Source organism: Rissa tridactyla, chromosome Z (genome assembly GCF_028500815.1).
Source record: "Rissa tridactyla isolate bRisTri1 chromosome Z, bRisTri1.patW.cur.20221130, whole genome shotgun sequence".
NCBI lineage: Eukaryota > Metazoa > Chordata > Aves > Charadriiformes > Laridae > Rissa > Rissa tridactyla.
In genome coordinates, this window is record NC_071497.1 from 57,708,475 (window position 1) to 57,729,808 (window position 21,334).

The window sequence follows — 21,334 nt, forward strand, 5'->3', positions numbered from 1 at the left end:
GCTTGCTTTAAAGACTGATGCTGGGTTATGGCAAGCAAGCCTTGGTTAAACCTGTGCTTGCTTCAGAAAGGCAGACCAAGTGTATTTGAACAACTCACAAGAAGCAGATTGTTCTGAAGTCATCTGTGAAATAAGGCATGTTAAGTAGGCCTGAACTACAGTCCTGACTTTTGAAACATTTTCAGATAAATATTTTCTAGGGCTTTGAAAACGTAACAAAATTCTGTAAATTTTAAAACAAATCCACAGGCTTACTAAAAATTTCTATTGGTTTCAAGTTCATCTATCTATTCATACAGATGGTGTTGGCTGCTTAAGACCTACAGTTTCACATACCAAAACTAGCACATATACATCACCCCATTTCCACATTCATATCCTAAATAAAAGACAATTACTGATAAAACTGACTGTTTGACAGTCTTTAATATCTTATGAAAAGTACTAAAACAACAATACAAAATTCTATCTTAATGATGCACTAGCTTTTTCTAAATGCACAAGAAGACAAAGAGTTTAAACAAAAGGTTTAATTATTGAAAAATGATCTTTGAAACTTTACACCCCATAATGAAGGATGCCTGTGAAACACAGACTATAGAATCTTCTTTTCTTTCAGTGTGCACCATATTCAGATGTACAAGGAATAGTCAGAGGCAAAATTAGGTTTCAAACCTCTGCATCTTTAACCTGTACAGGGTATTTTTGAGGTGGGAAAAAGTCATTGCAGAATGGGATTTTTTTGTCTGTATCATCAGTATAATTGATACATTTACACACTCTCCCCAAACGCGCCTTTCATCCAAACACTGAAATTTGTTCACATTGAGAGTCTGCAGTGACAGGCAAAAGGGGCTCACCATTCCACAATCACAATTCCCAAGAACAGAATGAAACACAGGGACATACAGTCAGTGATTCTATAACCTCACTTTCCACTATTATAAGGGAAAAATTGACAGTTGTTTTTAAACAGCCAATTGTTTCTTGAAGAGGAAATTATAACCAGAAGTCCAGGCTGGACACAGCACCAGAAATAAACAACTGTTTTGCTGGCTTGCCCTAAGCCCAAAGTACATCAAAGCAGATCTTAACTCTTACCCAGGATCCAAAAGAAGCATTATAAGCAGGGTCTTTCATGATTGAACCTAAGTAGTACTAATTGCTCAGCATGTCTGAAAATCAGATTACCTAGTTTAACATATAAACAGGATTTAGGAACTGTTTTATAATCTGTTTTGGAAAAAAATATTTGTTTGAATACAATTTTTTGCCAAAATTACAAAAGAGTAGAATAGGTTTAACTTGCAATGCCTAATTCTACACTGAGATTTAATCATAGCCATTACATCATAAACATTACATCATAACCATCACATCATAACCATTACTGTGACCAAATAAAGAGAGAAAAATGAAGTTGCGTCTTTCACTGGATAGTAAGAATAGGATGACATTTCTAATTTCAAACAAGATGAAAATCTTTGTAACTGATGAAAAAAATAACTCAGTACTTCCTGAAACATCCTCTCACTAATTAACTACCCTACCTCATTTTCTTCTTCATGCTCCAATATAGCCTGTAGGAATGCTCTCCGTTCATGGCTTGAAGATTTCTGATCAAACATTCCAGCCTGAATAACTTTCTGATCTACATTCAGCTTATACTTTGCAGCAGCAAGTATCTTCTCTTCCACACTGTTCACAGTGCACAGTCGCAGGACTCGAACTTCATTCTGCTGACCAATTCGGTGAGCTCTATCTTGGGCCTGCAAATCCTGTTAGTCAAAGAACATAGAAAGTGATTTATATTGTAAGTGTGCTACAGAAATTGTTCTCTGCTTAAAGAATGCTGAATTCTTCTTGGTATAAAAAGGAAGTACTTGAACAACAGTCCACCACAATTCACATGGCTCGTTCTTCATTGTTTTCTCTCCCCAAACTTCATCAGACCAAAGCAGGGGGAAAAGCAAAAGGCAAAAACATGGACATGCTCTGTACGGCATAAATGAAGTAAGCCAAAAACTTCTTGAAAGCATGTGCAGGGACGGAGAACGGCTAATGTATTTACTTTTTCCCTTCTATTCAAAGCTCATAGACTTCCAAGCCAGAATGAACCCTAAAGTAAAGCATCTCTTGACTGCAGGAAAAAAAAGCAATAAAATTACTAGGAAAAACCCCATACATAAACTTATCTACTAAATGCCATTGCTAGTTCTTAAATATGTTGGCTAAAAATTATTTCATCTATTGAATCAGCTTTTAGCTTGGAATATTTGTGCTCAAACAGCTTAAATATGATCTTGCTGCTTGAAAGTTCATATATATAAGACTGTGAATCAATGTAACTATTTTTTGGTTGGGTGATCACACTTAAAAATGGTGGAAGCAAAAAGTACACTGCAGGTCATAGGTAAAGAATTTCTTTTATTAATTCAGAATCTTACCTATTTTCTTTGGGGAAAAGATAAATCCTTAACTCCTATAAATGATGTGTTTCTACTTCAGCCATAGTCAGATAATGAATGCCATCACATTTTTGCGCTACCTCACAACACAAAAATTTCTTAATGTAGAGAAAAAAAAGAAAACAGGCAATGCCTATTTCAGTACAGCACCTTGCTTTTACTACCCTTGTTAGCTCTTCCCTTTTACAATTCCCTTCCCAAGCACTACATGCAGCTGCTGCAACCTAAAGATGTATTTGAAGTTTGCATTAACAGTGAAACTGAAGCTACAATATGAATTAGTTTATATAATCATTCTCAGAAGCACAGGAAAATGGTAAAACGAGGAAACAGAAGGTTTTGTTTCTGGAAATATGCCATTTAAGTGCTAATTTTCTGAGACAGGCAGCACTCTGCACAGCCTTTAAATACTGCAACCTGCTAAAATATTGCAACCTACCTACCGAAGACTCAAAATGGGGTGTTACCTATTAATGTCCTAAGGGTTAAAGAATGAGTACAGTTATACAAATGAAGCAGGTCTGTAAGGCCCCTAGCTCTGATTCCCTGAGACTCAGATAAAACATATACTCAGACACAGAATTACTTCACTGATTCAGACCAAAATAGTTCCTGATGGTAGCAGTTTGCCTCACTAATTCCTCTCAAAGCAGCATTTTTTTACTTACCTGAATCTATTCCTTTCATCCCAGGCTACATCGCCAATTTAAACAAGAAACCCAAAAAAGCGTCATGATTTCTTTGCACATTTCATGAAGATAAGTAAATAAAAATAACCTGGTGAGGATTCCAGTCACTATCAAAGATTATAACAGTGTCGGCAGCCTGGAGATTTAAGCCTAGCCCTCCAGCCCTTGTACTCAGCAAGAAGATAAAGTATTGTGACCCTGGCTCATTGAACTTCTTCAGCAGAGCAGCTCGATCCTCTGATTTTGTTGTGCCTGAAAAGAAAAAAAAAGCCCACCCTGTAACAAAGATGTGAACTGAAATAATATAAATATAACGTCAATTGCTAAAGGTACATATGGAAGAGAAATTTTAGCTCACGTGCTCTTTGCCATCTCTGACACATTCTCCATAATACAGAATGAACACTGGCCACAAATGTTTTGGTCAATTGCCTATCACATATAAAGACAGACTTCTAAATACCTCTTTTAAGTATTTCTTTTGACATTTCAAAAGTGGACTTTAAAATATTGGCTAATATTGTTACAGCTTTTTATGACTCACATAAATTTAAACTCAAGTTACTACACACAAACAGAAGAGAGTTCTAGTTTTGATTAGTGCCTTCTGGATGCAACCGCATCTAAATATTTTTAAAAGTGACTTATAGAGAGATTTATCAAAATGTCAGTCCTGGCCTTCAGAGCCATAATTAATATGAAAGGATTGAAAATTCTTAAAATGTTCTGTCTTGAGAGTGATGGTCTACAATGGCCGGGGGAGAGCAGGCAAGGAATTCAATCATGGTGAAAGCATAGACAAAATTCTAAATAAAAACCAAGCCCTGTGCACTCAGGTGACTGGATGAATTTCATATACTTTAACAACAGTCTGTAACTTTCACATTTCATATACTTTTCATATACTTTCAAATTTCATATACTTTAACAACAGTCACCTTAACCTGGTCCACTGTTTGCCCTCCTTCTTTACACTTCTGTCTGTAATTGAAAGCCAAAGAAAGTCTGCTATTTTTATTCAGGTATTGATGTATGTGCAGAAGATGAAGTTCTTCTGTTACTGGGATGGCAGCTGGCTGACAGATGCCCACCGTCCCCACACCCCTATCACTCCCCCTCCTCAACAGTACAGGGGAAGACAATAACATGGAAAAGCTCCTGGGTTGAGATAAAGGCAGTTTAATAATAAAAGCAAAAGCTGTTCATGCATGCAAAGCCAAAAGAGAAATTTATTTACTACTTCCTGTGATAAGGCAGATGTCCAGCCACTTTCTGGAAAGCAGAGCCTCAGTGCTCATAACTATTGCTTTAACGAGGAATCTCCCTGCATCCTCTTCCTTCCCCTCAGCTTTTAATGCTGAGCACGTCCCTTTGGTGAGTTTGGGTCAGCTGTCCCTGCTGGGTCCTGGCTCACCCCTAGTCTACTGGCCTTGGGGGTGGAGGGGTGGTTTGGAGAGAAAGCCTTGACGCCGCTCAGCAATAAGCAATAGCAAATAACCAAATAGCCAAAACACTGGAGTGCTATAATCGGTGTCTTATCAACCCTGCCTAGCCACAAATGCAAAGCACAGCCCTATATGGGCTGATAGGAGGGAAGTTAACTTCATCCCGGACAGACGCAGTACAATCACACATACGAATTGCTGGCCCACAGAAACCCATTCCCTTAAGAAGCACATGACTCGGGTAGAAAATATCCTATGGGAGAAGGCAGCTGGATAGCATCTACATATATATTACATTCCAGCATGGAAGGAAGGAAGGAAGATTTGTCATCACAAAACTGGAAAAGAAGAGAAAAGGGTTCATCTCACTAACGAATTACCAGCAAAACCCTAAAGAAAACAAGGAGCTGTATTTGTTATTCTGCGTATTGCCATAGAAATTCTAGCATGTAAAAGAATTAATTTTAAAATATGTGGTGTAAGGTAATTTAAAACATTTTAAATGTAATATAATTAATCTTTCTTGAATGGAAGCATTAAAACAGTTGAAAGCCAGAGGCACAAGGAGGGTTTTGTTAGCATGGTACTCTGTTCTTTAGCCAGTTTTGACCAAGACATTCTGTGGCACAGTGACACAGCTCATTTGTGCCTCAGGTTCATTATCCCATTTTACATCTGAGGATAATAGTGTTTCATGTTTATGTTCATTAATATTTGTATAGAATGAGAATACCTCTTAGTATTACTTTTTCTTCCAAATAAAGCATGATGCAAAGAGTCAACTTAAAACACTGTAAAAAGAATATTCAAAAGGACTTTAAAGTCTCATTTTAATAATACTGTTATTTATATTTTTATTAAGTGATTGCTTTTCTATTAAAAAGGTATTCTGATAAATGCTGCTGGCCCTATGTAATACTATAACGTGTGAGAAAAATTCATTAAGTAAAAATAATGAATATTTAAGAAGGTCGATACGAGGCAGAGATCATTAACAAGGAAGCAGGCCAAAATGGAAACTTCTTTCAACCACGTTCAAGCCTCAGATGGGATATGATATTTTTAGTTATTTCCCTTGAAATATTACTCCACTATGTTTCTAAACCATCTTTTCATTCAAAGGTAGTAAAACATATCCACACATGAAGTAACTGAGGCTACTGACCTTCCTGTGAAATTCAGGAAGAAAACTACAGGTACTAGTTTACCTGTCACTGAAATTCAGCTATCCTGTTGAGAACAGCAGTTGAGCTTTAAACATGTACAAAATAATAAATTCCACAAGCATTATCATCTGTCATCATGAGAATACTTTCAGGCAACTTAAATGGTGACAACTGAGGGAGACAGGGAATTACTTAAGATCACCTCTACTGAGAGGGGCAAAAGTACATCTTGCTCAGTATCTTGTCTGTAAGAATAGGGAAAATTCTAGCAAGCTGAAGCTTAAGCGTCTACTGCCATAACTTCATGATAAGTATCCTTGCAGACTCTTCCTTCATGGATTTGTGAAATCCTCTTTTGAACCTGTTTGCGCTATTGTATAGTGACTTCACAGCACTGGAGTGATAGGAAGACGCTAGGAAGAGAACTCAGGCCTCCCATGCCCAAGCTAATGAAGTGTGCTACCTCCTAACTCATTATTTATCCTTGTTTTTCCATTTAGCTTACCATCGAGACGCAGGTAAAGGAAATTTCTAAAGGCAAAGTAGTCTTCCATAATGGTCATGAGTGACGTCATTTGACAGAAAAGAAGCACACGATGGTTAGTAGCTCGTAACTTTGGTAGAATACGATCGAGTAGCTCAAACTTCCCTGAGGCCCGATAAAGTTCGGCTCTGTTGAAGAGAAAAAGCACAGTAAATGCCAGAATACCCCTCGTTTAGGAAAGTTTTTAGTCATTATCATGTCAGAGTATAACAAGAGAGATTAATTTACTTAAGATAAACAGGACTAATAGCACTTTTCTCTCTTTAAAAGTGTTCCTGTTAGTCAAAATAAAAAAATAAACATCCATGTGAATTCCCATTTGGAAAGGACTTTTCTTCAATTGCAAAAACCGTATGGAGTTTCAGCCACGCAGAACACCTTCCTTTATGTAACTTAATTCTGTTTCATTATTTATCAAAACAAACGTTATTTCTCAGCTACATAAGCATTTTATTGGTTAAGACATTCACCTGCTAGTTTTGCTTTTAACTGGCATTTACTGCAGCTGTAAGTTCTATTCATCAGGCACATGTTAGAAACTATTCCCTTTCTACTCAGCTGCTATGCACATGAAAGTGAAATATTCCAACCTGAACTAATATACAGGGATAATGGGTGGAGTTTGACAGAGGATATACTCTTTAGCCGTATAACCTTAGTAGGCATGAACAATGTTTGGTTGCTTTGATTAGCTGCTCTTCTGTCTTCTATGCTATGAATTGCAAGGCAGACTCTTAGCACTGAAATTCAAGTCATAACTGAGAAAATGAATAAAAGTAAAAAGGATGTCTAAATCAGCATCACAGTGATATGCTTTGCAAAAGTAAGTTTCGTGTAACCTTTTTCTAACTTTGAGCCTGTATTCTCAAAATACAACTTATCATTAGCAACAGTACTTAAGTCCACAAGATTCATGGTCTTCTGATATGCATACATACATAATCAGCAAAATATTAAATTGTTTAGGAGACAAGTAGTCTGGTATATTAGTTAGGGAGACAAATAGTCTGGTACACTACTTAAGGAAAAAAAAGAAATGTCATTAACACCTCAACAGGAAGGGGGTCAGATGGAAGATACACACCTTTCCTTTAGAAAGCATCCATTTCTAGTCAGCTGCACAGAGAAGTGCCAAGAACAAAATTTAAATCGATTTCGTTTCAAAGAATGGAAGAAATGCTACTTTAGTTTGGAATAAAGATGGTAAAGAGGGAAAAGCAGAAGGCAAAAGTAACACGAAAGAGAAGAAAATCCCAATTGACATCTCTCTAAAAGAGTCATTCCAATGAATTTCAGATGGTATATAAGGTATTTATAAATAAGTCTACAATCTTCTCTGCCTGTCCTCTTCAAAGAGATGAAGGGTCATAAAAAGCTCATATAACACCTATAGTACTGTTATCTTTTTGTTTAGGTATGTGCCCTGTGCCTCCCCTGCCTTTCCATAAACTGCCCAAGTTTGTTAGCATATACTTTCTAGAAAAAGAATATGACACATTAGTTCCAACACAACATTATGACCAGGAGGTAAAACTGAAAGAGTTACCCGTTGATGACACCATTTGAGTAGCCTAAATGTTCAGCGAAGGACTCCTGCAGAGTTATAAGCGATAAACAGATTATTACAAACTACACAGTAACCCAAAAATATGCATTCTTATATCAATTAAATTGGGGTTTGAGTTCATACTCCTGGAATCGACCTTGTAGCAACACTGATCTGCTTAATATTTTCCTGTATTACTATTACTTAAAATTCATGGTTTGCAGAAGTAACTTCTGTCAGCATACATTTTACTACACTACAAATACAGTAGAACCTAATTAATTGATACTAATTACTGGAAGATGCATTTGCTAATTACTCTAATTAATTAGCATACAAGAGAACAAAGAGTGAAAACTACAATGATAATACATCACAATAGGTACTTCATTATTCATTTGTAAATGTAACCACATTCCAGACATTTACAACACTTTGTATCTTTCCAGATACATTATTATATTTATGTATTTTGGGTCCTAATGAGATATGCTATATAGATAGTACATTTTTTCTGAAAAAAGAAGGTGCATAGGAAGGACAATTTTTGTTGATAATGTAAAAGATTAGCAGCCTGCTAGTTATTAAGATCTTACACATGGCATTTTGAACTAGTGTGTCTCCATCATAAATTAGATCTAAGTAGAGATTAAGTTTCTCTGGAACACCTAGATCTAAAAAAAAAACCACCCTTAATTTTTTTAAGGCAGTGTCTCCACAAGATTAAATGTTTTAAAACTAGACTTCAGATTACCAATAAAAAGCTGGCAGTTGGTCCATTTGTTTGTTGGGAGGTATTACTTGTCTAGCTTAAATTGTAAATTTTAATTAGAATAAATTACTTAGGGTTACAATATGGTGTGATTTATGCTGTTTGCCTAGCTTTACTTAGCATGAGCAGCTAGATTCACTGAAGCCTTTAGGCTGCAATGGAGTTAATTTTCTTAGTAAATGTTCCTAGCAGCTGGTACAGTGCTGTGTTTAGTCTTTTAGTATAAGGACAATATTGATAACACACTGATGTTTTGGTAGTGTTTTCCCTAAGTCTGGGACTTTCCAGTTCTCCATGTTCTGCCAGTGAGCACAGGTGCACAAGAAGCATAAACCAGAAGATAAAGAGGGTACAACCATCAGCACAGAGTGCATATCAACAACATAAGGGCAGTCAACAGCCTGCCTGCCTGGACACAGAGAAAGAATCCAAAAAGGTGTTAGAAGACCCCAGACCCAAAAGACCACTGGACTGAAAGATGCGTGAACAGTGTGTGAAGAGCATGTGAGGGGCGGGTATATAGACCATAGGGACTCTGGTCCTAGCAGTTAAAGACTCGGGTGTTGTGTGCAGGACTCCTTGAATGGTGTGTGAATGCTCAGGCAGCAGCTTCTCCTTCTCCTTTAACACATTTATAAAATAAGGGACCATAACAACTGTGTTTTTCAAATGCGTGCTTTTCAGCATAAATGATGTGGACAGAGATGTTCCTCTCCCACAGATATAAGCTTCAGCTGCAGTTTTCTATTATGTTAGCCATCTGAATAAAAGCAACTCTCAAAATCGAACCTGTCAGTCTTACCTCAATGTGCTGAAACATGTATGGGTGATTGCATATCTTTCTCAATTGCATGATAGTATTCATAAGAGTTTTTGCCCCGCCTTTTCCCTATGGGTACAAACAACGCAAATCAAATGATTAACGTAATTTCTTATTAACTAAACTAATGAATATCTTTTGAAAGATATTTTTAAATGCAGGCATAATACACTTCTACCCCTAGCCCAAACAACACATCACTAATAAAAAAAAAAACAAACAAAAAAACCAACCCAAAAATTCCTTAACAGTAAAAAAACAGAAGCTACTGTGCAGTTGGACTTTCTGTATAAATTCATCTATCATAAGGGTGCTCCATAACGAAAAGGAAAACCTGGAAGTAATCCATGAAGTCAAAGGTACATTATTGGATTAAACTCGGCCAAGGGAAATTCTGTTTTTTTTCAAACATTGCCTGTTTGCAGACAGGCGTTGTAACTACAGTGAATAGAAGTAGTATCTTTTCCTTGTGAACAGAAAGCATGAGCTGCAATCTTGTAAAACAAAAGCAGGTCTTGATAAGAGACTTCTTTTCCCATGACAGATACCTGCAGTAAGAGCCCACATACTAATTTTATAAAACAGAAATCATCTTGTTAACATGTTTTAACATAATACATTGCTTCCTACGTGTTTTAGCCTTCATTTGTACCTTCTTGTCTTTTTCAGAACCATCTGTGAGAAGGATTCCCTTGGCTTGCATGTGACGATACAGGATCTTCTGAAGAGCTGACATATCACATTTGATCACATATTCCACCTAGTTTAAAAAAAAAGACAACCATAAACACACGAACTAATGTTAGTAGGATCTAACTGCAGGTTGTCATCCTAAAACACAAACCAAAAACCTACTATCTTTTATCCATACCCTAACACCACATATGATTTCAGTGAGAAGCAATCCAACTGCGAGCACAGCAACAAGTACCTCAAAAGATCATCTGTGAGAGTCACAACTATGAGACAGTTGGATTCTAAGACTGTAACTGTAGAATTGCCAAACATATTTTTTTCTTGTTCTGTAATTTAACAATTTTAAAAAATATATTTTTTTAAAGATTTAAAAGATTTGTAAGATTAAATGAAACTCATGAACAGTCTTCGGACAACAAGCTCAGTCCTCATGGTTGGACTAATTGCTTTCTTCATAAACAAAATAATGGAAACAAAAAGAAACAGGGTCCTCTGAGTACCACTGTGTATGCAACTTCTAAATCCTCCTCTTCCAATGCCTATTAATGGATTTCTCAAATAACACTGGCTCTAAGCAGCAGAAATTCAAATAAAGATTTCAGTAATATTTTTAAATAAGTTTCATTCTCAAATAAATGCTTCTGAGGATACTGAGAATCTGACACTTAAAGGAACAGAAATTCACAACAGCAATAGCTTTCACAACATTATAAAGATGAGAAAGATTTTTTAAAAAGCCTTTCCTTTGAGTACTGTCACTAAGCATCTGTACAGAGCTCTCTATTCATTCAGCCAGTGTTAGTCAGCTCATAACACAACTTACAAAAATTTAATTTTGGTATCATTTTAACCCAGATGACCTTAGCACCAAATATTCCCAAGTACACCTTCAAACTGACTTCTAATTTAGCTGCTGTTGTTATTCTGGGAACAGTGAATGGGAAAAGTGATGCAGGATTGCAGAGGAGGACAGGGTGTGGCAAGGTAAGTTGCCCAGAGATAAAACAATGATCTTTCAAATCAGAAGAGACAATTTTATGTTCTGAATTAAAAATCACTTGTTCAATTGCAATAAAAAACTTCATACGACTCCTGGAATATTAACACAGGATCAAAATCTGTCTGCTTTATAAAGTCCTTTAGGAATTTCAGAGAACTGGCTAAGGGAGGTAAGGTTTTAACTAGTGCAGGGAGGATGGAACAGGGCAAAATCTAATTCTCAGTGTATGGCTGACTCACTCAGAACTTGAAACCAGGTATTATGGAAATAAGTTGCATGTCTCATATGGATGATTACAAACAGAATTAAAACTGGAATCCTGAGAACGCAGAAACTTCAGGTATTCAGAGCTTCCTCAGCAGACGACTTTTTTTGCAGAGTTATAAATAAACGAACCAGAGAAATAATAGATGCTAAAGAAGTCCTCTTCTGTAAAATAAATCTGAAAAATGAAGATTACATAATGCTTAAAAAAGTATTAAAGCCCTTCCAAAATTCTTCTTTTTGCAAACCTTTTCTGGCAGCTGAGACTCAACCTCTTTCTTCAATCTTCTCAGCAAGAAGGGTCGGAGCACTTTATGGAGACGACGGATGATCAGAATAGTTTCTTCCTCATTTAAGTCAACCTACAGAAGTTTATAAAAGTCACTACAAGGCAACTCTGTATATTAGGTAATGTCTTCTCCCACATGAAAGGTTAAGTATCTGCAATAATTACTTGCATGTTACAACCAAACTGACTCTAAATCAAAAAAGACAGTGATACTAAAATTTTCTGGCGCTGTAAGAAAGATGGCTTTTAGTTACGTTAAATCCCTGAGTACAGGGAGAGTTCAAAGACTAATCCATCTATATAAGTTCCTTTCTGTTTTTATCAAAGTGATTTGATTCTGATGTTTTAAAAAAAACTGCCACAGTACCCTTTCTCCAGTCATGGCAAATGGAGCGTTGAACCACTGTTCAAAGGTGCTACAGCTCTTGAAAATGGTTGGGAGAAGGAAATTGAGAAGAGCCCAAAGTTCAGGCAGTTTGTTCTGCAATGGAGTCCCAGTCAGCAGTATTCGTCTAGGGGCCACATAGTGAGTATTCAAGACCTGAGTCAGCTTGCAGTGATGGTTCTTCATTCGATGGCCTTCATCTACTATCATGTATTTCCATCGAATCTGCAAGAAAAGGAGGAAAAGTTGGCAAAGTTAAAGCAGGTCAGACTTAGTCAAATTCCTCCCAACAGGTGCAGAACAAAAGTATTTCAAGCCTGAGACATCAATCATTCTCATTTATGAGGAAAGCCTAATCAAGCATTATCCAAGTACCACTGCCCTTGCAAGCAGCAAAAAATAGAAACAAACACTAGGTATGCTGGATCTGATGCTGAATTCTGACTTGAACTGCAACAGCAAACAGCAGATTCCTCTCATTTCTGGGAAAGAGGTTTGGGTGACCAGCTCTTCAAGGCCAGAATACAGTTCACAGCGAAAGGAGGAGACCACATAAACTCCAAATAAACCTATCTATCTGCAACAAGAACCTTGAGAGGAGACAAAAGTATTTTCAGACAAAAATATCTATGCTCATGAACAACAGCAACCCTGAATTTAGTTTTGTTTCAGCTAATCCTTTGGTTTTAGTCCAGAAAGAAGCAGCGTAATTATGATTATCCCAGTTTCAATTTCTTAATGTGAAAGCTTAAATGCAGTCACACCAGATGCTGAAAGAAAGTTGCTGAAACTGTCTGTTACCGCCTGTACTACAACATAGGCAGTCAATATATGTGCCACACTGACCATATGACTAGGAAGGCTTTGGTTTGTAGTTTCATAGATGCTAACTAATTCCATTTTCCAGGACAGGATGAATGGCATAGTGCTGTCTTATCTTTTAGCAACGGGTGGGCAAAAACTAGAGGGGAAGGAAAACTCTGAAGTCTCAAACTGTTCTTAAGTGTTCAGAACTATGCTAAGAAAATGCACTGCCTTTGTATCAGAGAGGCAATATGAATACTTTAAATATGTAGTATGTAGGAGAATAAAATAAAGTGGAAATGACCAAAAAAGGGAGAGTAGGACCATATGGCTAAATAACTCCTTAGTCTGCTTTATGTGTACATGAAATAGTTTACAGTACAGTAGCTTTCAAATTAATTCATTACATTTGAGGCATTGCCTGTTGACAGTTAGTGAGCCTTTGAGAACTGAGCCATGTATAATAAAGAGTCTGGATATCAAATTCATGATACAGGTAACTATTCAGTCATTTGTGGAAAAGTGACCACATAGCTAGAAAGGCTCTAATAAGAATGAGCTTCAGGTCAGAAATAATGGAAAAAAGCTAAATTCATGACTGTAGATTAGGTTAAATGCCATTAAGCAGAGTGGAGAAAAGTCATGTTTTTCCAAGTGCAGGCACGTATACAGTACTGAGAGGCCAGTAGTGTACAGAGCACAAAGGAGTTAGTCCCCTGGCCACATTCAGGAAAATGCTGGTGCTTACAGGCAGAAGAGGGAGAAGAGCTATAACTGAGAAGTCCAGTCAAAACAGAGGAGCAGAAAATTAAATGAAAAGCTTAACTTTTATTGAAGGACAGAACAACTCAGGACATCCCTATAAAACAAAAATGTGTTTTGTGCTATGCACCATTTGAAGGTGTCTTAAAGGTCTTATTGTTGAGATGTCATATTACCTTAGCAAGGATATGTTTGTCCTTTATGATGTATTCATAGGTAGTTAAAAGAACATTAAATTTTCCACTTCGAAGCTGAGGAACGAGTGAGCGGCGCATCGCAGGTGTACCCTAAAAGAGAGAGAAAAGTGAGTAGTTACTCTTTATTCTCTTGAAGAAAATATATCACTTTTATGAATTAGCAGACACAGAGCAACCACATGAAACACTAATCCTACAGCACTGCAAACAATATATTGATGCCTTCCGGAGTTCTTCAAAGTGCTTTCCCTAAACTGTTGCTAGACTGTAAAGCTCCATTTATGGGGCACGGGAAAGATGCAACTAGCAGCCTAGCTAGCAGTCTCTCTAGCTAACGGCCTCCTTACAAATTGCTTGGCCATACCACTACTACAGTAGCCAAACAGCAAAGTATTCTACTGTGTATAAAATGTGAAGTAGTTATCATTTGTATTACTCTCATCAGAAGCCTTGCAATGTGATAATCAACAATTTCATTCTGCATTTCACTACATGAAAGTAATTACTGTTTATTACAGTCTTCTTGTAAGTGTGATTAACTCTCACTGCTCAGTACCTGATATACATGACAAAAGTTCAGAAGTAAACAGTTTAGAAATGCATGCAGAGGCAGAGGAAAAACTGGGTCTATTCTCATTCCTTCAACTCTATAATCATATAAAAAGCAAATCAAACCTTGTAAGATATCTTCACCACAGAAGGAGCCCATTTGTCAAATTCATACGTCCAATTGGATAAAGTCCTATCATAGAGATTATAAAGAAAAAGTAATATATTTCATCGTTTGCGGGTCAAACTTTTTAAATGTTTCCAAGTGGTTGCCAACTTTTCAACACGTTTCATGTAATTAACCCCCATAATTAACAGAATATTAAAAAAAATTGCATATAATATAATATAATATAATATAATAAGCATCTCTGAGAGGGAAGCAAACAGAAAGAAGCGTGAAACCCTTCTTCATCTTACATTCAGGGTCCTCTTTGAAACCAATTCATAGTAGTATTTTATGTGCATCTGTGTATTTTGGAGCATAGTAAGCATAAGAAAGATAACCCTGAACAAAAAACCCACATCTGTAAGTTCTTTTATACTACTTATCATTCAAAAACTGACGTTACTACTTTTGAAATATAGCCTCATGAAGTTGGTAACACAATTCATCTTTGTCTACTCAAGTAGAACTACTCATAGTGCCACCCAGTGTCACTACGCTGGCCAATTTTTGCCCTGTGTTTCTACTGCCAGATCACAACGAATAGTTTCTTATGGCTAAGCTAGTTGCTATCATGATACAGCAGCAAAAAATAACCTTGAGGATTTTTGGTTGCTTGCTTTTTTTTTTCTCCTTACTGGACTTGTAATGGCAGCAGTCCTAGCTATTAAGAAAAGGCAGGGAAATGCAGCTTTTAAAATGTATACAAGAAAGAGTTTTCAGCTCCTCTCTTTTCAAAACATAAGAAAAATCATTACAGAGTAATTAAAAGAAATCTGATTTTTTTACTGTGCCCATGTAAAATCTGACATAAATAACACTCTCCCTTTATTTTTAACTTTGTTTTACTTTATAGGCCTTCTCCCAGTCATTTCTTTTCACACTAGAGCTCATCATTTGTATTCAGACAATTAGGAACAGCTGTGGTATTTTATGTTAGTCAATCAGTACTGCAGCACAGCTAGAAGACAGGATGCCTCAAAAGAAATCAAAAGAGAGGGCCATGAATAAAATTCATTTTTATACAACACATTTGCATACTCAGCACAACTGGTGGACAAACTATCTAACGAAAAGGCCAGGGAACTTCCGCACATCAATCAAGTCACACCCAAAAATAAGCAAACAACCCCTCAATATCCTACATCAGTTTTACAATGCCTGACAGTTCTTATTTAAAACACAGCACTCCAAATCACTGAAACCCACACCTCACCTCTGTAGGAAGGAAAATGCATTAAAAGAAATGTATAAAACAAGCAGCATCTTGGAAAGCTAAGGAAAAGCAAAAGGAGGTAGCACAATAAACAATCACAATCTGGATGTCTGACCGAACCGTGAATATTACTCATCCAGGGCTAGTTATACAGTGCTTAAAAGATCATCCAACCTCATTAAAGCATCATTACTTGGTATGACATGGTGAGCCAGTTGTTTAAAGAATTAAGCAACAGATTTTTAGTATCACAGTTAAAAGTTGAACAGGGAACTGCAGGCATGTCGTATTAAAGAAATACCATCACACTCTTGTAGCTTAAGAGTGAATTACAGTAAACTAACTACTCGGTTTGCCGAGTAGACAGTGAAACTAATGGAATCAAGTGCTTTATCAGCCTTCTGGTTACCATTCCAATGCCAGACAACTACCCGGGAAGAAATGATCACAGAAAACACTGAATACATGCTCAGTGTAATTCCAACGTGCACCTGATCTTGTAATTACATGAAAAACAAGTGTGTGTTCCAAATAAACCAATCTGCAATGCTTAGAATGGTAATAGCAGAAAGGGATCCTTTACTTATGAAAGGGATCCTTTACTTACGAAAGGGGAACAATGATGAGATAGGGGCCATTGAGTCTTTTGTGCTCCATCAGGTAAGTGATGAGTGCAATGGTCTGTATTGTCTTTCCTAGTCCCATTTCATCAGCTAAAATTCCATTCAGATTGTTATTATACAGTGAAACCATCCATTCCAGTCCCTGGAGCTGAAATGAAGAATAATAATTTCAGTTATTTAAAACCCACACAAATAATTAACACCAGTACTACAGAACCAAGGTTCAGATGTCCCTGCCTACCTAGACGTGGAATTTCCTTTCATATACTATATGCATAAGAATCTCTAGCTATCCTAACACCTTCCCCCCACAAAAAAAAAAAAAAACCACACAAAAAACCCCAAGATAAATTTTTGGTAAGATCTATATGGAAATCATCACTCCTGTTTAGCAGAGTCCATAAGAAGAAGTCAGATTTCATACATGGAGGTTTTTTTGTACTGCAGACAAAGCAACACAGGCACTCACGTGTAAGTCTGATAAATACTTAATAAGAGTTTGTTCTTCAATTTCAACACTGTCAAATGTTAAACTTTCTGTGTATATTTCATGTCATTTGCCTCTGTCAATTAAAACCTTTCAAAACCAAACCCATCAAGTTTGCACAATACACGTAAGCCTCACACTTGCCAACTGCACCAGTGGTATGCTAAAGCTCTTGCAGCACTTCTAGTGTCTGCTGTCCATACCTCCACATGTCAGAGTAGGCCTTCTCATTATGCCTTGTGTATAAAATCTGAGAGCTGGTAGGAAGCCAAAGTACTGTAGCTAAGAAATGTCTACATAACAGAGTTTCACACTCCAAGGATTACTGCTAGAAAGCACTGACTCAGATTATTCTCATGTCACACAGACTTCCACATATGTGTGTACCACATTACTCATGCAAGTGCAGAGTAAGTTTTTACTTCTAAGATCCAGACTTTTTATGTGTCTCATGCATGGAGAGAGAAGTAAATAAATAGGCCCGAGAAAGTTCAGAGAGAAAACACTACATACTTGAAGTAACTTTCTCCTGTCCCTGCGAGAGAGTATCCAAAATAATGTTGCCAATTTACTGGCTTTGTGTACATGCTGACTGATTTATATTTAGGTATTAAATACTCAGGCCACCATCAGAATTTGTTCTGCAACTGTATATCCCACTTGCAAAGTAGCTTCAGAATTGAGAACAGGAAAACACTTTTCTACATCATTGAACTTTCTCCACTGACATATAATGATACGAAGGAAGAAGCAATCTGACCCAACTTGACAGTAAGAAACACAGAAAAGCAGAAAAGAAGTTCAGAAGGATGTAAAATGTAAAATCTATAGGACAGGGAACTATAGGGAGTGAAGGGGAGAGTCACAGAACAGTCTCCTTCAGAACATTCTTGCTAGAACCAAAGCCAAGCCTCAACAGTCCCAACATAAAGCTCCTTAGAGAAGTGTGCCTCCTACTTCTGGTGCAATTACTATATAGAAGAGACACCACAAAAAACAAATCCACTTACTCAATTGCTAGATACTACATTGAGCAGCTGAAGGACCCATCCTAACTGGTAACCCCCGAGTCTATGTAACTCCACAGACTGAATTATTTTGCTTTGTAGCACACAGGGAAATTGCATTGCAAAACACAGATCTGCATAATTTTACAATATTTCCATGTTCCATAAGTAATTACAATTACAATTCAGGAAGTAAAGCAATTATCACAATCTTAATTTCCCATCCATGAGTACTTTAAGCCAATATGGCTATCAAATTAGTATTGTTATACAGTATTCATTAAGTACATCAGGTAAACCTTCCCAGACAATGAATCAGGATTATGCAGTAAAGAAGGCTGCTGACTGCATCTGTTGGCTCCCTTTCATTGGGTGCGCGAGCTGGAAAACATACTGACAATGAGGCAGCAAAAATAAAGACGGTGTCATAGCTGAGAAAGTGACATATTTCTCTATATGGTTGGATTTGATCTTACTCACAGCATTTTTCAGTGGTGCCAGAAGTTATTTAGCCTATCATGTTCAAACTCAGTCTCTGTATGACATGTTCCTCTTTTTGTTGAGGGCTCACAGTGAGACACATAGAAGTGCTAAGGATTCACAACAGAATTCAAATTCAGGTGGAGTTTTGCTATGAACCAGCAGGATCATGGGATTATTCAGTTTGGAACAGACTTCAGGCAGTCTCTATGCCAATCCCCTGCCCAAAGCAGGTCCAGCCTTTGGGCCTGGTTGCTCAAGGCTTTACATGGTCAGTGACTGAAAACCTCCTAGGTAAAACCTCTCTGAGCACCTGCTCCACAGAGATGCTGTCCTTGCTGTTCTCACACCAAGTGCAAACCCTCTTGTTTCAGCTTTTGTTCATTGTCTCGTTTCCCCACCATGTCCCACAGTAAGGAGCCCGATATAAAAACACTAAAATGCTTTAAAAAGAGAAATCATCTTATCTCTTGAATTTTAAGTTATTTAAACAAGCTACTGTAATAGATGGCAGTGTTGAGGAGCACAGGAAGCAAGGGCTGAAATTATAATGCTTTGCACAATTAGGAAACAGTCGTCCTCTTAGTTCTCTGCAAGTAGAAATAGATATACATCTTTATGACATCTTGGTGAGTAAGTATTATTCTTTCTTTTATGCGGATGTAGAAATAAAGTTCTTGGAGTCTCCTAGTAAGCTGTACAAGAGTAGAAGTGCTGAAAATATGTACCAACAATATTTTCAATCATGCATGAATCTAGCTTATGCCAGAATACAGAAATTCCTAGTTACTAAGTCCACTGAACGTCTGTAAAGAATATGAGACATCAACCTCCATACCAAAATATTTTTCTTGTTTTCAAATTTTATCTATTACTGCAGTGAAATATTAGGACCTTAATTTAAAAATTAAATCCTAAAGAAAGATATTGTTAACCCACCACAAATGAAAACAATAAGCAGAATTGAAATTCCAGGTCAACAAGAAGAATAGCAAAACCAAAATATTATTGGTCTGCAATGAAAAAAAAAGTTACAGGCATATGGAGAAAGCTGGTATTATTCAAGCAGTATGTATGAAACATTATCTGTGATAGGTAACTCTCATTGCTTAGTCCATATAATTCCCAAATTCTAACCTACTAGAGATCTTGCATTTCTTAACAAATTTTAAGTTTGCCACTTGAAATACCACATTGAAATGTCAAGCATAATTCCAAGTTTTAAATATTTTAATGTTTTAATGATTTCTCACCTGATAATGTTTTAGTGTGCCATTAATAAGAAGAGAAGACTGCTTTTCCACCCTTTCTGTGATTGCGTGAGCAACTGTGTAGTAGGACTGAGACCCTCTAGCACTATACTGCATGCTATATTCATCATCCACATCTTGTTTGGCTGTCCTGGAAAGGAGAAAAAGAACTAAAATCAGTTCCCACAAAAACTTTTTTTGACCACAGCCCACAAGAAAAGAAACACTGTAAATTTCTAAAGAAACACTGCAAATCCCCAGCTCTGGCGAGTACACCAAAGGGTGCAAGGTACTTTATAAACAGCACACAATTAATACCAAATTATCATGTTCCTTCTCCTGCAGATGTTCATGCCAGAGGAGCTACCAGAACTCACTATAATCTAGAACAAGCTACTCTTGGGAAACCGTAAGAAATCACAATTGCTAGCAATAACAGCACCTAAAGAACACTCACTCAATGATTTGCTTTGCATCTTTCTCAGAAACTTCCTCACTGTTAGGATCCAGGAGTATCTTCTCATCCGCTTCTAACCTGCTTGATTCTTCTTCATCATCCTATAGAATACAGAAAAAGAACAGGGGTGCTGGGAAGTGCGACATCTTCCTAAGTCATACTTTCAACTGGCATTCACATATTGGTAGCTTTCATTGATCAATGCTTTATGAGAGAAACCTGATCACAAAGTTCAACTTACACCTATTCCGCAACAGAACTGCACTGCAGCACAAGAAGATAATTTTTGACATACATTAACCTACAGGAAGTCATGATACTTGGAAATAAAAAGTATTTTCCCCTTGGCCTTACTTAAAAGCCTTACTCTGTCTACCATGTTCATGGAGAGGATTCCAATACTGTGTATATATTTATATCATATTCCAGATGTGTGATAATTTAATAAAGCTTAAAAAAATGCCAAGAATTGCTGGTTTAGGCTGCTAGTTTCTTAACTTTTTAAAAACAGACCACACTTTTACTCTTTTTAAACCAATTTTTTTTCTGGCTACAGTTGCAATGGATAACCAACAACTTAAAATCTCACTAATGAAGCTGAACAAAACACTGCTGAGTTGTGCACGTGTAATCTCCTAAGAAGGATTTCCCTAGCTGTAAACAACACTGCTGCTGAAGAGTCTGTGCTAAAAATGCAGGCACATCTCTTTTATCATTCCTCCTAGAATCTGACAGGTATCAGGCCCTCCCCTCCTACCTTAATACTGAGAGTCTTCTAGAATTACATTAGCAGTAATTAGCCCTACAAAGGCATGCACCTTAACATCATACAGTCCAGTCTGATTCAGCGGTCATTTGGTGTAGTGTTGTAAAGAATGCTAGATTTAGGAGCTCTGAATTCTATACCTAGTTCTGCTACTAGCCTGTTGATTGAACATGGTCCTTTACTTCTCTACTCCTCAGTTTTGCTCTGATTTAGAAAGTATCTGTCTGAAAAATGCTATGCAAGTATTGGTATTGATTATTCACAGTATCTAGTATTACAACCCTGCAAGGTTGGGATCTTTGTGTGTGTTAATTTTAAGATTATTTTTAGAATTTCTGTAACAATAGTATTTAAATTAGCATTAAAGTACTGAATCAAGACTACCCTGAACAGTCTGAACCTAAACCCCTGATGTAATCCCTAACTTTTTAATAAACATAATATATAAATACTGTGTTATTCAGAGTTGCCAATAAAACCTCCAGT

At 36.9% G+C, this 21,334-nt stretch overlaps 1 protein-coding gene across 6 annotated transcripts in view; it reads right to left on the reverse strand.

The window, feature by feature from the left end:
* The window catches only part of SMARCA2 (SWI/SNF related, matrix associated, actin dependent regulator of chromatin, subfamily a, member 2), a 119,121-nt gene that overhangs the window by 41,311 nt on the left and 56,476 nt on the right, over positions 1-21,334 (reverse strand). For all 6 annotated transcript variants that reach the window (XM_054186642.1, XM_054186646.1, XM_054186644.1 and 3 more), the window contains 13 exons: positions 20,083-20,183; positions 19,629-19,776; positions 16,386-16,549; positions 14,523-14,589; positions 13,827-13,937; positions 12,067-12,309; positions 11,659-11,772; positions 10,103-10,210; positions 9,433-9,519; positions 7,859-7,905; positions 6,274-6,440; positions 3,246-3,409; positions 1,551-1,778 (listed from right to left, as the gene is read on the reverse strand). In XM_054186642.1, the coding sequence (XP_054042617.1) occupies positions 1,551-1,778; positions 3,246-3,409; positions 6,274-6,440; positions 7,859-7,905; positions 9,433-9,519; positions 10,103-10,210; positions 11,659-11,772; positions 12,067-12,309; positions 13,827-13,937; positions 14,523-14,589; positions 16,386-16,549; positions 19,629-19,776; positions 20,083-20,183 (1,749 nt within the window). The remainder of the gene's footprint in view (positions 1-1,550; positions 1,779-3,245; positions 3,410-6,273; positions 6,441-7,858; positions 7,906-9,432; positions 9,520-10,102; positions 10,211-11,658; positions 11,773-12,066; positions 12,310-13,826; positions 13,938-14,522; positions 14,590-16,385; positions 16,550-19,628; positions 19,777-20,082; positions 20,184-21,334) is intronic.